At 47.2% G+C, this 15888-nt stretch overlaps 4 protein-coding genes across 4 annotated transcripts; 3 read left to right on the forward strand and 1 right to left on the reverse strand.

Annotated features, from left to right (window-relative positions):
- Window positions 1-217: 217 nt before the first annotated feature.
- PtrM4_135330 (SET multi-domain protein) lies at window positions 218-1909 on the reverse strand (the record flags this gene model as incomplete). Its single annotated transcript, XM_066109246.1, has 3 exons — window positions 218-1201; window positions 1245-1544; window positions 1595-1909. 3 exons carry the CDS (start codon window positions 1907-1909, stop codon window positions 218-220), a joined length of 1599 nt encoding a protein of 532 aa, XP_065960168.1.
- A 698-nt stretch (window positions 1910-2607) lies between these two features.
- Window positions 2608-3561, forward strand: PtrM4_135340 (uncharacterized protein; the record flags this gene model as incomplete). The annotated part of the gene is made up of 1 exon (XM_001938383.2): window positions 2608-3561. The coding sequence occupies one exon, from the start codon at window positions 2608-2610 to the stop codon at window positions 3559-3561; it is 954 nt and encodes a 317-aa protein (XP_001938418.2).
- Window positions 3562-6968: 3407 nt separating this feature from the next.
- On the forward strand, window positions 6969-7385 carry PtrM4_135350 (uncharacterized protein; the record flags this gene model as incomplete). Its single annotated transcript, XM_066109247.1, has 3 exons — window positions 6969-6983; window positions 7039-7053; window positions 7113-7385. The coding sequence occupies 3 exons, from the start codon at window positions 6969-6971 to the stop codon at window positions 7383-7385; spliced, it is 303 nt and encodes a 100-aa protein (XP_065960169.1).
- A 4417-nt stretch (window positions 7386-11802) lies between these two features.
- PtrM4_135360 (Dimer-Tnp-hAT domain containing protein) lies at window positions 11803-14334 on the forward strand (the record flags this gene model as incomplete). Its single annotated transcript, XM_066109248.1, has 1 exon — window positions 11803-14334. The coding sequence occupies one exon, from the start codon at window positions 11803-11805 to the stop codon at window positions 14332-14334; it is 2532 nt and encodes an 843-aa protein (XP_065960170.1).
- Between the last annotated feature and the right edge of the window lie 1554 nt (window positions 14335-15888).

A 15888-nucleotide genomic window follows, 5' to 3' on the forward strand; every position in this document is an offset into this window, starting at 1 on the left:
GCGGTCTGCGCGCGGAGCTGGTGAGGTGAGAGGTTGGGGGCACGTGGTGGGTGTTTGCACTCACCTTTACGTGGAGAGTGTTAGTTCAAGTGGAGGTTAGACCTCGCTGCCTAGGTGTAAGCGAGATTAAGATGTTGATGCCTAGATAGAATTGCGCATGTTAGTATAGTTGCGTGAGGAGTGAATGATCTGGCATGTAAAAGACTATGTGATATTACTACACACTAAACGCTTCCTCCACCAGCTTAACCTGCTTCAGAGGTTTCGATATCTTCCCGTCTTCCGCCCAATCCCCCATCTCCATCAACCTATCCCTCTGAACCTCCAACTCCCGATTCATAACCGCGTTATCAGGGTTCCCCACACTTCTCTTCAGCTCTTCAATCATCTCCTCTGCCTTTCCCTTCACACTCTTTGTAAACGCGTTGTTTGGTCCGTGGCTTAAATGTGCAACGTCCAATACTTGCTTTACCAACATCATCGCTATCAACCCCATGTTGACACCCGGAGCCCCGACGCCTTCTTCCGTGCTGGCAAGATACGCAGCGAGCATCGCCATTTGCCACGTCTGCACCACCCTGACGGGATGGAAAGGTACTGGGTATAGCTTCGGTAAGATGTACTTGTACCGCTTTGCGCATTGTGCCCATGCATCCTGGAACTTTCCCATCGAGAGGAGGTTGACAATGAGGACATCGCGGGCTTCGGCATAAGGTTGACGATATATGGGGTAAAAGCGAGATTCGTAGCAGCTAGCGAGGATTTGCTTGAGCCCGTAGATGACATGTTCGGTGGATAGTTTGTGAAGCTCTTCATATACCGCAAATGTCTGTTCCTGGGTTTGGGCCATGGCCTTTTTCGCTTCCGCGTCCAAAACAAACTTTGAATCTACTGGCAAGAGCCAGTTGTCTTCCTGAAGTGTAGCCTTTTCCTGGCATTTTGCACATCGACATGTGAAGAACCAACGTGTTTGGAGTTCTTCCTGTCGTTTGTGGTACGGGTATGTGGTGTCGATATATGAGATGAAAATTTCCTTGTCTTTCCTGATGGGTCGGAGTGTACGTATGCTGACGGATGGACCATCCATCATGATGAAAGCGTTGGGATCGCAGGAGTGGTTGAGGCTGCAAAGTGTAGGGTCCAAGATGATGCCTAGAGGGTCCAGTGTAGGGGTAATGATGGTTAGTGCATTCGACATTACCTGTACAAGTTAGCGCAAGTTTTAAGAATGCGTGGTGACTTACTCGAGCGTACATGGCGGCGATAAAGTCCTTGTCGAACATGGTAGGCGGCAATGCAAACTGCGGTGCGCCCATTGCCATCATTTCAATGTTTCCGTATGTTCCCTTCCGCTTAAAGTCATCAACATGAGACGGTAAGCGACAAACCATTTCCCAATCTTGGTCGGAAATGAGCCCATGCTTCCGCCTGGTGAGTAGTTCTATACATGCGAGAAATGCCTTTGGGAGTCCTCTGCCGGCCATCGGCTTCAGGACTTTGCATTCATGCTTGTGCCCGCGATTCCATGCTGCCTTTTGACATGCCTACCCGAATTAGTCCTACTAGCAATCGTCTCAGATACAGCTTCAAATACCTTGCTGCAATATCGGAATCGTGCGCAAGCGGCACACTTGTCCACTTTTACCCCTTCCGGTACATATAATCGTGTACCTGTTGAGGACCCTTCGGTCCACATATAGCAGTTTGCACACGTGTCGAGCAGCCGTTCCGTTTCCAAGGAGCCGACGAGTGGCCGCTTGAAGCTTGCAACCTCTTCGCCTGCACCGAACCTCCGATTGGCGAAGACACCATTACCATTGCTCTCGCCTTTGCTGTCTACACAGATATTCGACTTTGAGACGTGGTATGGTGCCGGTGCAGTCACCGAAGATGTCTGATCGTCTGACATGGTTTTGTTCCGTTGATCCGGAATTCCAAGTCGTCAATGTATGGCGGGATGATCGGGTTCGGTGCGACACGAACAGCACGGCGTCGAGGTAGCTCATTTGGGCAGTTTCGTCGTGTGGGGAATGCGGCAAGCTGGTATCTAAGTTAACTAGGCTCGTTTTGGTTTGGACTCAGGCCCTGCTACCCCCAAACTTCATCACCCACTGCGGATCTCCGCACTTTACCCGCGAACCGTCGACCCTCTACCAAACTTTACATCTTTCAATCGCATTGATTGTCGTAAATCGTGTTTTATATTATACTGTTCCTTGCAAAGGGCGTGACGGCGCTCGAGCGGGGACCACGGAACAAGGAGCAGATAAGAGCTGTATCGATGTTCAACTATCATGTAGGCAAAGCATTCTTCCGGATGCGTCTGGGGTGTTACGCACGCCAAATCACAAGTAGCGCTCTTCCTATAGTATCATACCCATGGTAGACTTGCTTTGCGCTTCGTTTTGAAAGGGCAAAGCGACAAGTCGTTCGCGGTCATCTGTCCTAACCCTTGTCGAACTATCTTTAGCGATAATCTCAGCATTTATCATTCCAACCGACCCCGCCTTTGGTATACTTTCTCCCACTTCTTATCTTTTCTCTGCTGGCTGTACGCACAATCGGTAAGTGTTGGTTCGCATTGAATCGAGGATAGGGGCTAACGTGATGAAAGTGTTTATAGTCACAGCACAAGCCCTAGACCCACAGGATAAGTGGGACTTTGAATACGCTGCACCAGCCGAGTATGCTGCCGTTCCGATCATCAGGCAGAACCTGGGGCTAGTGAGGACTCCCTACAATAAAAACAAATTCGAGCCCGAAAAAGAAACGCTGGATAAAGGGACAAACGAAGAGTATTGTGCTCGTGCAGAGAGCGACCCGTACACCCACTACATCCTGAAGACGGGCAAATACAAAGGCAAGACTATCAAGCAGATTCATGAACAGGTTTCGGAAAAGGGCAACTACCTCACATGGATGCTCACGAACGCCAAGGCATGCAAGGACCTAGATGAGGGCCATATCGTGCGAAGGGCGATTGTACATTGGGATTCAGAGGCCAAGAAGACCGAACCAGCAGTTACGCCCTCCAAAGCGCCCTCAGCAAGGAGTGGACCAGCAGCTACATCTGCTGCCCCTGGCTCTCCTGCTGCTCGTTTCCGCGACTCCCAAGGCAAAAAGAAGTGGATCGACGGCATGGACATCATCGGTCTCTTCCACATGACGGAATCCCAGCTCACCCGCGCCGGCGTGAAGGCGAATCCCAAGAAGATAGAAGATGATGAAGATCCGTTTTATCCCGTGAATTGGCGATACAAATCGTACGACCTTCAAAAGGTCTACAATGCAGCTGTTCGCTCGCCCAACTGCCCCAGGGACGAGACGCTAGACCAAGCACTCGAGCGCTATCTTGAGAAAGTGCGCAAATGCGGTCGTGGTAAAATGCGGCTCCTGCCAGCATACTGCCAGTGCAAAGACTGTGATGATATCACGAGTGGTCCAACAAGCGCTGGATCGGATTTCTGTCGCATCATGGAGGAAGAGTATAGGGCTGACATGCGGATTCAAGATGAGGTCAATGAGTCACTGTTCGCTGAACTTGATCCATGTTCAGATTAGGATTAAATGGTCAATACGCTGAGCTTCTGATGTGTTGGAAACTAAGATACGTAAGACATTTCGAGGTATCTGGAGCTCATTTCTCGGTCTTTTGAAGCTTTTGTCATATGGTAGCAAAAATCTCAAATCATGTGCTTAGTCACGGGGTTAGTTCTACCATGTAATTATCACTTAACTCCTTTCTTCCTTTCCTCTGCAACATCCCCCAGAAAATAAAATCCGGAAAATGAAGTGGACCGCAGCTATGTGATCTCCTCCCTGCTTTCTCAATAACACACCCCACACCAAAATGTCGACGATATCAATCTACGAAAATAAAAGTACGGCTTCGCTGGTGCATGGAGTGAATCTGAAAATTCCCAGATTCTAAGCACTAATGCGAAATTTCAGGATGAGATGCTGAAAATCTGACTTGCTATCTACTACATTCTCCGCCTTTTGAAAATGAACGAGCCAGTGAGGATGTCCGCGTCGGCGGTCTTCTTTCCTAAATTAATAGCATGGATACACATGTCTGTGCCGACGACCTTTTTTTCCTAAATTGACGTACAAAAATGAACGAGCCAGTGAGGATGTCTGAGTCGGCGTCGTTCTTTCCTAAATTAACTTATCAAAATCTTCCAATCTACATACAAAAAAAACATAGTCTGTTTTTGTCGGATCGTGAGTATCGGTAGAGACGTCGGCTGCTTGACACTTCGGCCCGACTTCGGCCCACCTTGCGCAGAGCTTAGGTGTACCTTCGTAGCAGCTATGTTCGTAAAACAATCAATACCAATACCAGTCACCAGAAGAACCTCGTTGTTGTCATTCACCCCGTACGATCGTACAAGGCCTACCAACAGTTTTTAAATTTACCAGAAATCTCGTCCGCTCAACGAATGTGTTGTCCCCTCGCGCTTCCAGGCAGACACACGCGACTTAAACATCACAAACACGCAGTCATGAGTTTTTGCCAAGGCTGCGGACCCACTCCGTATGGGTATAAAATCTGTCCGCCTGGCTATTTTCCTCATTACTAAAACTTGCATCGAAATCTTACCAAATACTGTTTCCTGGTGGAACATGTGTGTTGTTCCTGGACTCCTGCCATTTCCCGACTTCTATTTCTTAAAATAAAAATATCATCATACCAATCTATGGGGTTTCCTCTCCTGTATGCTTTACGGGGGTTATAACTTCCGCGTCCTTCCCGGTGCAGCTTTTCTATAAAAAAAATGCGCTGCCGAGAAAATCATGGGACCTCTTCCTTCCAATTACTAGAAAATAATTTCGAAAGAGAATTTCCAGGAACTCATGTTGTAATCCTGGTTCCGGGAGTATATAAATCTGCTGCTTCCTCCACTTCCTTCCTCTCTTTTCCTCTACAAACATTCTGGTGTATTGAAAATCCTTCTAATAATCATGGAGATTACGGTCTATGTGCTCGGACTTGCGGTTTCAAAAGTGACTAAAGCCAAAATCATGAGTTTGCGGATGTCGGGGACATCCTTGTTACGCGGTTATCCAGCCTTTTAAAAACACAGCTCCTAATCGTATGTTCCGGGGCGATGAGCACAGGCTTGTGGGGTTAAAATTCTTCCTTTCTTCCTTCCACTTCTTCTTCTTCTTTCTTTATCCACAACACGGTCTTGTTCTGTGGAAATTAAAATAAAAATGATCGTGGTAGGCAGCCATGTTTTGGCTTTTCTAGTCTCTAAATGGTCTGATAGACGCCTTATGAGTGCGCAAATGCTCAGCTCTTAAAATATCTATCCTTGAAACTTGTGGGGAGGCGGGTTGTGCGGAACTGAGGGGTGTAAACCTGTGTGTTTTTGTACTTCTTTCTACTCAGTTCACGTAACTTTCCAGTGCGGCCAAATATTAAAAACAGGCTAAAGACAAGTAATGTTCTATGCTTTTCTTCCAAAAAAAACTACAGCGTCGCCCTTGATGACTTGTAAATATTAGGGGCACGCGGATGAAAAGTCTCTCGTAATTTTATATAGAGTATAAGGTGTAAAGCAGCCAGTGCCGGGCTAAGACTTCGACAAAATCATTTCTCTGTCCCCTACATTATTATCTGCTCATAATATCCTCTATTTGAAAATTCTTTTTCTGTAAAAACATGTGGCTGAAAAATCATGTTCATGAGCTGCTTTTCTAAAACCATACAATAAAGCTCAAGTGATTTTGCAAATCTGAGAATGCGAAAGTTGCCAGTCTGGCTGAAAAAATCTCATAAAACTTGGTATCTTGAGTGTATCCTTTTTATATAGGTACAGTGTTGGTAGGCCTTGTACGATCGTACGAGTGAATAACAACGACGAGGTTCTTCTGGTGACTGGTATTGGTATTGATTCTCTACGAACAGAGGTGCTACGAAGGTATACCTAAGCTCAGCGCAAGTTGGGCCGAAGTCGGGCCGAAGTGTCAAGCAGCCGACGTCTCTACCGATACTCACGATCCGACATACAGTTAGTTATATGTAAGTGATATCAATGCTTAGCAGCAGGTTTTCACAACGCAGTATTGTTGTAGTTAATAGCAATATAAAAAAGCAATTAACATGGTTGGCAAGCGAGCGCCGCACCCCACCAACTTTCGCACCTCACTGATTTCAACCTACAATGGCTCAACGCAACGCTACTCTATCGTTATTAAATGAAGCAGATATTCAACTTGCTATCTCCTCTATCAACTCTTATTAAGTGCAGAGTAATCGCAGTGCTGCTGCTATCTACAACGTATCCGAACGATCAATCCGCCGCCGACGCGCTGGTATACCTGCCCGATGCGATTGCCAGCCTAACTCAAGGAAGCTTACCCAGAGAGAAGAGGAGGTGATTATTAGCTATATACTTCACCTCGATCAGCGCGGGTTTGCGCCTACCTACGCAGCTGCACGTGATATAGCTGATAAGCTGCTAGCTGCACGCGGCGCTAGCTAGGTTAGGTAGAAGTGGCTAGCCAACTTTGTTAAGCGTACAGACAGTCTTCGGACGTGTTTTAACTAAGCTTACGATAGACAGAGAGCTATGTGTGAGGATGCGACATTAATAAAGAGGTGGTTTAAGCTTGTAGAAGAGATAAAGGCTGAGCAAGGTATCTGCGATAAGGACGTCTACAACTTTAATAAAGCTGGCTTTATAATAGGTAAGATTACAACGCAGCTAGTTATAACAGGAGCAGAGAGAAGAGGCAGGCCAAAGAGTATTTAGCTAGGCAATCGCGAGTAGGTAACGCTGATCGCTGCTATTAGCGCTGCTGGCTAGTTAGTGCTACTATTCCTTATCTTCGCTGGCTAGTACCACCTATTAGCGTGGTATAAGGAGGATATCCTACGCGACTAGGCGATCGCAGTCAGCGACAATGGCTGGACAAATAATAAGCTTAGAGTTAAGTAGCTAAAGCACTTCAACGCTCACATGCAGGCTCGTACTGTAGGCGCGCGTCGCCTGCTTATTATTAATAGCCACAAGAGCCACTAATCTCTAGAGTTTTAGGAACTCTGTAAGGAGAATAATATCTATACGCTCTGTATGCCTCCTTACTTATCTTACCTACTCTAGCTACTTAATGTTGGCTGCTTCTCGCCATTAAAGCGCGCGTACAGCCGTGAGGTGGAGAGCCTTATGCGCAACTACATCAACCACATCACTAAGCTAGAGTTTCTGCTAGCATTTAAGATAGCATTTAATAGAGCATTCACACTAGCCAACATCTGCTTAGCCTTCCGCGGCGCAGGCCTTGTTCCTCTACAACCAGAGGCTGTTCTATCAAAGGTAGATGTACAGCTGCGTACACCTACTCCTCCAGCAGCAGCTCTGCCAGAGGCTCCCTAGGTAGCTTAAACGCCGAGCAACGTGCGTGAGCTTAAGGCTCAGTCAAGCCTAATACGTGAGCGCGTGCGCCAGCACAAGAGCTCATCACCAGCTTCGATTATTAAGGCAATTAACTAGCTAAAGAAGGGCGCTAAGGTGATGATGTTCTCTGCTAAGGTGATGCGCGATTAGATCTCTGGTCTTGAGAAGGCTAACAGCGCAGCCTCAGCGCGTAGGCGGCGCTCTAAAAGGCGTATACAGAAGCATGGAGTACTCACAAAGGGAGCTAGGGAGGATATACTGGCTCAAAATGAGGCTGACCAGCAGATTGCTCATGAAGAGCGTCAAGGAGGAGCGCGATCAGGCGTCAGCCAGCGGGCTCAAAGGCGCTGCACCAGGTGCAAGGAGACCGGGCACAACTCGCGCACATGCAACGCTGATACTATTAATATAGAGTAGTCTACTATATTAATATCTAGCAATAATATTATCGCGTTGTTGAGATATATCGCTTTGAAGTTACAAAAGTTGGTGGGGTGCGGCGCTCGCTTGCCAACCATGTTAAGACGTTATCCTAACACCTTATACTTAGTAAGTGACAGTTTTCACTTAGTAAATGTGCGTGGGCAGGGCAGCCTCTAGCACACAATGAACTTTTCCGAACTTGGTTTCGTAACGTTGACGTATCCTTTTTATAGTTCAAAGATTCTAATTCCAACCATGCGAGCACTTGATTTTCGTCTTTTAGGTCGCACTCGGCGACGAGGCAGCGTCCATTACAAGCTAAAGAGCTGATTTTAGATATTTTTATAACGCAGTCTTGTGGTAATAGAGAAGGGATAGGAAGTACGGTGTCAGATAATAGCACTGTTGAAGATGAGAGCGTACAGACGCTGGGTTAGACTAGCGCGACCCGGCATCTGTGAGAGCCAATCGGATCACAGGAAGGCTTGGCACCCCTTAGGTGTGCCCACAACCGTAGACAGAACCAAATGAGGATCAATCATCAATATTATCACGATCATTACCCATTTCATCAGTATTCCAGATAAGAGTGAATATCTGACATACGGTCTCGTGTCTCTTCTATATTGACCATAGTGCTACTATTCCGGATTTATCTTAGTGCCGTTTTATAGATATAAAACCTTGTCGTGTCCTGATTCTCTCTCCCTTTCTCTATGACTACCTCTCTGACTAAAACATGAATTCACGGCGATTACAACTTATGCTCTGCGTTCTTTCAAGAAAAGACACGATCCGACAATGAGTGTGTGTTTTCTGAGCTATGTGTCTTAGGTCCTAGGACTTAGATAAAAGTTCCGAGTTGTGAAAATCTGCTATTACTAAGCATTGATATCACTCACTTGATATTTATATTCATAAAAGTTCCAAACATAACCTCCCGATGCAGATAGCTCTGTTATAGTAGGGTGTAGTTGTTACATCTTTGCAAAAATCCTATCACGAGAAGGTCATGAGTGTGTCGGAGTGTAGAGGCTCCGCATAGTTGGAAAAGATAAGTTAAAGCATATGTAAAAGATGTCGGTAGAAACGTCTCTCTTCTTTTGTTATGCAAAGCAGGGAACTCGGAGGAATATAAAGAGAGAACAGTTTGTTGTCCACCCTCTATATCCTTGATATTTGAATGAAACTCCGTGGCTTACTGTCCTCCGCCTGCAGGCGGGGGAGGGACAAGCGTACGTTTCAGCATCTAGCAAAACTCCCTTCTCAAATAGCGTAGCGATACTTGTTCAAATAAGGATAATATTTGGACAGGCGCAGGAGGTGCAAGCAAAGCAAACTTTGATTTGGAGTGTGCGCTGCGACCAGCTAAGCGGACGTACCGCAAAGGTATACTTGTATTATTGCGGAGAAAGTATCCTCGTTGTTGAACCCGCCCCCATCGATTGTCCATATAATCTACAATCGGCCGAGCTTAAAATCTCTGTTGAGAGAACTCCACACAACGATATGTAGATTACAGCACGCTAGAACCTCTAGATAGAAATTTAACCGTGTTTTGCTCAATAATAACCACCGACATGCGGGTCAGGATCGCACTTCCATCCAGAAGGACACCCCTTTGGTTGATAAGTTAGTATTTTATATTACACTGTGCGACCAGCGCTCATTGTTATCGCACTTCGAGAGGCTACCTAGGTACTTACCGCACCGCATGGCTGTGATTATAATGTTAGTATTCAACTATCAAAAACGCGGCTTCGCTAGCACTTACCCCACCAGCTCTTTTTAGTTCCGCTGGTACAGCCATGGCAATACCTAGCAGTACAGCGAAAATAACAAGAAGCTTCATAGTGCAGTCGAAGAATGAATGTAGGATATTGGGTAAGTCGGGTATTGATTCTGGATGGGTGATGAGTATTGATTCTTGGTGAGTGATGTTGAATGGTTGCAACGAAGACAGCTGGGACGAAGGAAAGCCTTTATAAATACATCATACGAACTTAACTAATACGGCTTCACTATAGTTCCAGCCCTGGTCCTGGTGCCTTCTGTGAACCTTTGAACAGGGATAAAGGCCCTCAACATGGGTTCAATAGCCCTTGTTTTTCGCTAAGTAGGGGGTACTTAAGTATGTTAAGTACACGGTATTATTAGAAAATGATTCACTGCAGAACAAGCGACATGTACATAAGCCAGGAAGACGGCCACTGTCACCTGATCGTGCCGGAGACTGACCGTTGCAGGTCAAAGATGCCATACGAAACTTTACACTATTGTCTTACGCAAGCCACCGCAAAAGCCCCCGATAAGAAAACAACCGTTAGTATCACCGCAAAAGCATCGCACCGGAACATTGAAACCATGCAGCCATTTTCTTCCACAGCAGGCGTGGTATGCGCCATACTTGTCAACAATCCGGCCGGCTGGATACCTATTTTGGGAGGCCTCCGGCTGGCTGGCTGGTTTGATTAGCTGCAGAGCGTCGGCCGGCTTGATATAGCCCTATTAGCCGGTTACCTAATTAGGATAGTTAGAGTCGTATTTCTTAGCCGACAGCCTATGTTGCTATACCGTATTTAGTGTCTAACTACTCCTTAGTAACAGCCTTCTTATCTACCTTATTAGCGAGGCTCTAGTAGGTCGCTAAGCTTACTAAAGACGCGTTCACACTTACAGCTTAAGGCTAAGATAGAGAGTACGTTAAGCGCAAGTTTACTAAGGTTAGGGTAGCGATCGCGCAGCTCTACCTAGTGTTTTATAGGGTTTCTTACATACTTACTATCCTTTACAGCATATAGCTCGCAGCGCTTCCACTATTTAAAGTTATCTTCCTCGTTGCTGCCTACGCCGGCTAGATCGACGATACTATTAATCGCGTTATTAATATTAGTTTCTTTAGGCGAGATAACGCGTTAGAAGAGGCGCGACAATAGGCATAAGAACGACGGTAAGTAAGTAGTAATAAAACACTAAGAGATCTAAGTATATAGGTAGTAGATTAATAGAGTAGAAAGTATTGTGTATGTAGGAAGACGCGTTAAGGTAGGTAATTACCTAAGCTACCTACAACTACAACACTAAAAAAGTATCGTAAGATAGCTTTTGCTGCAAAATTAATAGCCTTAACGCCTACCTGTTTCTATATGTAAAAGTACCCGGCTGACCCGGCCAAATACGGCTTTTGCTACTCCTCCAGCCGGCTGGATACCTATATTAATAAGGATAGCCTTCAAGCCATCCGACCAGCCGTATTATTGACAAGTCTGGTATGCGCATTCTTAGCTACTGACCCCACGCTGTCTACTGACCTGAAGTAGAGAATGAGTACCTTTGTACAGTTACGCAGTATTCCAGATTGATACTCAGGTCTTTGCTGACGGGGAGGCGCGAGCTGCTGAACAATGGAGGGGTTCTAGGTACTCGGCTCGATTCATTCCATGCTGTGACCGCCCTCCCCCACTTTAGCGGAACTCACCGTTCCTGGGTAGTATTACTACGACTGCATCTAGTCTAGCGGACGGATCTCAAATTCCCATGTGCACATACTTGTCAACGAGCGAGCCGGCTCGCTCAGCTCGCTCGGCTTGGACGTTTTGACCAAGCCGAATGAGCTGAGCGCGCAGTGCGCGCTTGCAAGCCGAGCGAGCTTAGGGATAGGCGCTCGCTCAGTCAGCTTGCTTAGCTTGGTTGGATGGGGCGGTTGGAAACTTGGGGCTGAAGGACTTGGTGGAGGGGCAATCTCACGATGATTTTTAGGTGTAGTGCGTAAGTTCGAAACCTAGTTATAACCTAAAATACACTCTTTTTTGCTATATTTCTAGCAAATAAGCTACTAAATTTCCGGCTAACGGCCTGGCAACAATATTCTCCTTCTGCGACACTTCACTTACTACTTATCACCCACCACACTCACCTATACTCCATCAACGCGTCTCTATTTGCAGCTATTATCTACCTCGCCGTTGCTATAATGCCAGCAAAAAGAACACGCGTTAATGCTCTAGAAATCGCGACAACTTCGAAGCGCCCTAGAGTCGCAGCGCGTCATCGCGGGACTGCCAGCCAACCTGTGCTAGTCGATACTCGGCCATTCTCACCATCTCCACCTCCTCCACCGCTGTCGCCGCGTCAAGCTCTCGTCGCCGCGCCACAAGCACCAAATTTTGAAGCGACCCTCCGAGAGTCGCGCGCCGAAGAGACAATCATCCCACCACCTGAGGGCAGCGAGCATGCCACTGTTGCAGCTTCAGGAGCAGCTAGCGAGGCTGTCGACGAGGGTTTCGTATGGGTAGAGGACAAATACGACGGCTTTAATTGGAGTCGCTACCCAAAGCACTGCAAGCCGCCCACATCACTTTCGAACCGAGCAAGCTGGGTATACAGCCATAGCTATCGCATCGCCTTGCGCAGCAACGTCGCAAAAGTCACGTGGATCTGCCACTATTGCTATAAGCACAAGTTCACTACTGTTGGCCGTGGCATACATGACGTCTCGCAGTCTCCATCAGCGCCAGCACGTCATCTCGGAGAAGACAAGAAAGGTCATGGCTTGAAGCCTCCAAGTAAGCGCACTACCGTCGCTCCTCGGAAAGAAACTCTCCTCGAACGCGCCCTTCAGAAGGGCTGCTCTCAGGCTGTTGCCAACGAGCTTACCAACTTCAATATACAAGAGTTTAGGCTTGCGGCCGTCACCTGGCTCGTCGAAAACAACCTCCCACTCTCACAATTCGAATCATCGTCTTTTCGCAATATGATACAATTAGCTAGCGTAGAGGCAGAACGAGCCCTGTGGGCATCTCATAACAGCGTCTCACGATACGTTATACGCCTGTACAACTACCTGTTACCAAAGGTTGTCGCAAGCCTTTCAGAATCAATGAGCAAAGTCCATATAAGCTTTGACGGATGGACGACAAAAGGTGGCAAGCGCGGTTACTTAGGTATCGTCGCCCACTACGTTGATAGCTCTGGCGAGCTCAGGGACTTGCCTATTGCGCTCCCACAACTGACAGGTGCCCACACCGGCGAGGCCATGGCTGAGGTCGTGATGGCAATATTCAAGCAGTTCGAAATCACTGTGGGCAAGCTCGGTTACTTCGTCCTCGACAACGCACATAACAACAACACCACGATCAACACTCTCGCCTTGCAGATGGGCTTCAGCGCTACCGAGCGTCGCCTTCGCTGCGGTCCTCATACGCTTAATCTCATTGGCCAGATGCTACTCTGGGGTGAGGAGAAAGAGTCCTACGACAACGAGGAGACTGAGCGCGTGAACGAAGCTGAGAACATGGCTACTTGGCGAGGCGATGGACCATTAGGAGTGCTTCTCGCGGTTATCAACTACATCAAAACACCACAACAGTACGCTCTTTTTGAGAAGTATCAGAAGCTCGCTATTAGGGACCAGCCTGTCAACGCGCCAACAGAACAGCACAAAATCAAGGAGCCCGTCAAGCCAGTTGTTACTCGCTGGAACTCTTACGTTTCGTGTTTTGAGCGCGCTGTTGAGTTGCAATTAGCGGTTAATGGGTACGCCAACTACCATATTCAGAAGATTGAAACTGAAGACGCGTACGCCCGAAGTCGTAACAACAAGCTGCCTGCAGCGCCGGATTGGATGAGGTCTGATGGGATCAATGCCCATGACTGGCAGGTGATTGCTGAGTATATTGATGTGCTCAGGCCACTGAAACAAGCTACAAAACGGCTTGAAGGCCGCGGCAAAAGCGGTGCTTTTGGAGCAATCGCTGAGGTTATTCCAGTATTTGAATACTTACTTGGAGTCTATGAGGACCGCTTGCAAAGCTATGAAGACGTCATTCACGATGAGCATACAGAGTCACCCGAAGACCACCTTGCTATCAACCTCCGCGCTGCCCTAGTTAAAGCCCGCGAGTACTACAACAAGCTCGACCTCTCGCCAGCTTACTATGCTGCTACAATCCTTCATCCTCGCTACAAAAGCTACCTTGACGCAGCGTGGGCGGATAAGCCTGATTGGCTAGAGAGCAGCAACCGCAAGTTTCAACATTTGTGGGCGGAGTACAAAAGCTTACCGAAGCCGCGCTTACGCCCCAAAGTCAGGCACAATGATATAGACGACGCTATCAACAGCTTTATTGAGCCTGCAGGGCTTACGGAGAACGAGGAGGATGAATATGAGGCTTGGAAACGCAGCGAACCGATCGCTAGCGAGGGCGTCGACCCTATAAAATACTGGGTAGGACTCCGCGATCGCTACCCCAGCCTTAGCAAATTTGCTATCGACATGCTATCAATCCCAGGCTCAAGCTGTGAGTGTGAGCGCTTATTCAGCGAGCTGGGTGACCTCCTCGAGCCCCGTCGGCGCAGCATTTCTCCGCAACTTCTAGCAGCAATACAGTGCGATCGACGATGGATAAGAGCTGGATTTGGCAGTGGTGAGGTGCCTGTAAAGGAGGCTATCAGCGATGAGGAGATGGACGCGAAATACGGTGTACATAAGTGGGATATTAGCTGAGAAACTCAACACCAAGGTTTCTATATAACTTTCCTAATCGGGACTGAGCCCATCAAGCCGAGCGAGCTGACAGCCCTGTTTCAGCCAATCCGAGCGAGCCGAGCGAGCTGCTGGCCTCCGCTCAATTGGCTGAGCAAGCCAATTGGCTGAGCTCGCTCAGCTTGCTCATTGACATCTGTGCATGTGCAAGCCTTCATTAATACTCAAAGAACTATGCTGAAGTAATGGTACCTAGGTATTTTGGTTGGAGTAGAGTCGATGCCTGGCAGCCTAGTGTCACGGGATGGGCAGGCGGGAGAGGTGGTGAATGTAGTTTAGCTGATGTATAGACTGAAGACACGAGCCAAATCGTCGATGGGACGTGGCTTGTAAGATTCCAGAACGCACATCGTGAGTTTTAACAGATACCGCATTCGGCGTATATGTGCCAATGAGCGCATAGGGTCTTGGCAAAAGCTTGCCAAAGTACATACCGGGACGGTCCTTCTATGGCAAGATCAATGCACGCGGAGATCTTCAAGCGACTGCTTAAATTTTCTGTGGAATTGAACGAATCTGGCTAGCAGCCGAGAAGCCTATGGTACATATCTTCAGCTGACTGCCGATGGGGACTGAAACATGAATTGACTAGGTGTTCAGCTCGACGCCGAGGGCATTGAATACTAGGACATATCAGATGACGACGACAACCACATAAGCGCGCACATAGTATATCCTCGGCGTTGTAGCCTTGTTACTCTCTGATGCAAACACATAAAGCGGGAAACTGAATTCTAGATCTTCCATCCTCCCCTCTTCATTCCCTCTTTCTTTCTAAAACTTATCGCTATCATAAAAATACAAACTTAAAGAGCTTATGTCTAGATTCATCCTCTGTATTCTCACCTTATTCCTATCTGCTTAGAGAACTCCATGCAACGGTATATAGATTACAGCCTGCTAAACACTCTAGAGAGACATCTAACCTTGCTAACCCTAACCCTGTTCATAAGCACGACAATGATGATTGTTTACGCATTCAAATGGAGGAGAACAGGTGCCCTTTGTTTGAGGAGTTAGTATCACACCTTGCACTGCGCTGGCAGCGCCCAATATAATCACATGTAGAAAGGGTACTTACAGCACCACAAGGAATTGACTAAATTAGTTAGTATTCAACTATCAAAAGCCCATTTTAGGTAGCACTTGCTACCCAAACATCAGGAATGGTCACTTACATCCTGACGTTTTTCCATCTCCACAGGAATCAGAATTCCGTTTTGGTCACAGTCCGCAACAATCAATTAAGTGGGTCCTAGAAGGTTCAGATTGGATTGATTGATTACCGCTTTAAGCCTAGTAGTTACCTATAGGAGTTTAAGCCCTACCTAGATAGGTAAGTGGGTCTAGGAGAGTGACCGGATTGAATTGATTGTTGCGGAGTCTAGTTTTGGTTCTGTTCAGTTGGCATAGCCATCGCAATACCTAGCAGTCCAGCTAGGACGATGAGGAGCTTCATGGTGAAGTCTTTCGATGAAGACAGTGTTTTGAGGAAGCTGGGTATTGGTTTTGAGT

The sequence above is a fragment of the Pyrenophora tritici-repentis genome, chromosome 8, assembly GCF_003171515.1.
Source record: "Pyrenophora tritici-repentis strain M4 chromosome 8, whole genome shotgun sequence".
NCBI classification, from domain to species: Eukaryota; Fungi; Ascomycota; class Dothideomycetes; order Pleosporales; family Pleosporaceae; genus Pyrenophora; species Pyrenophora tritici-repentis.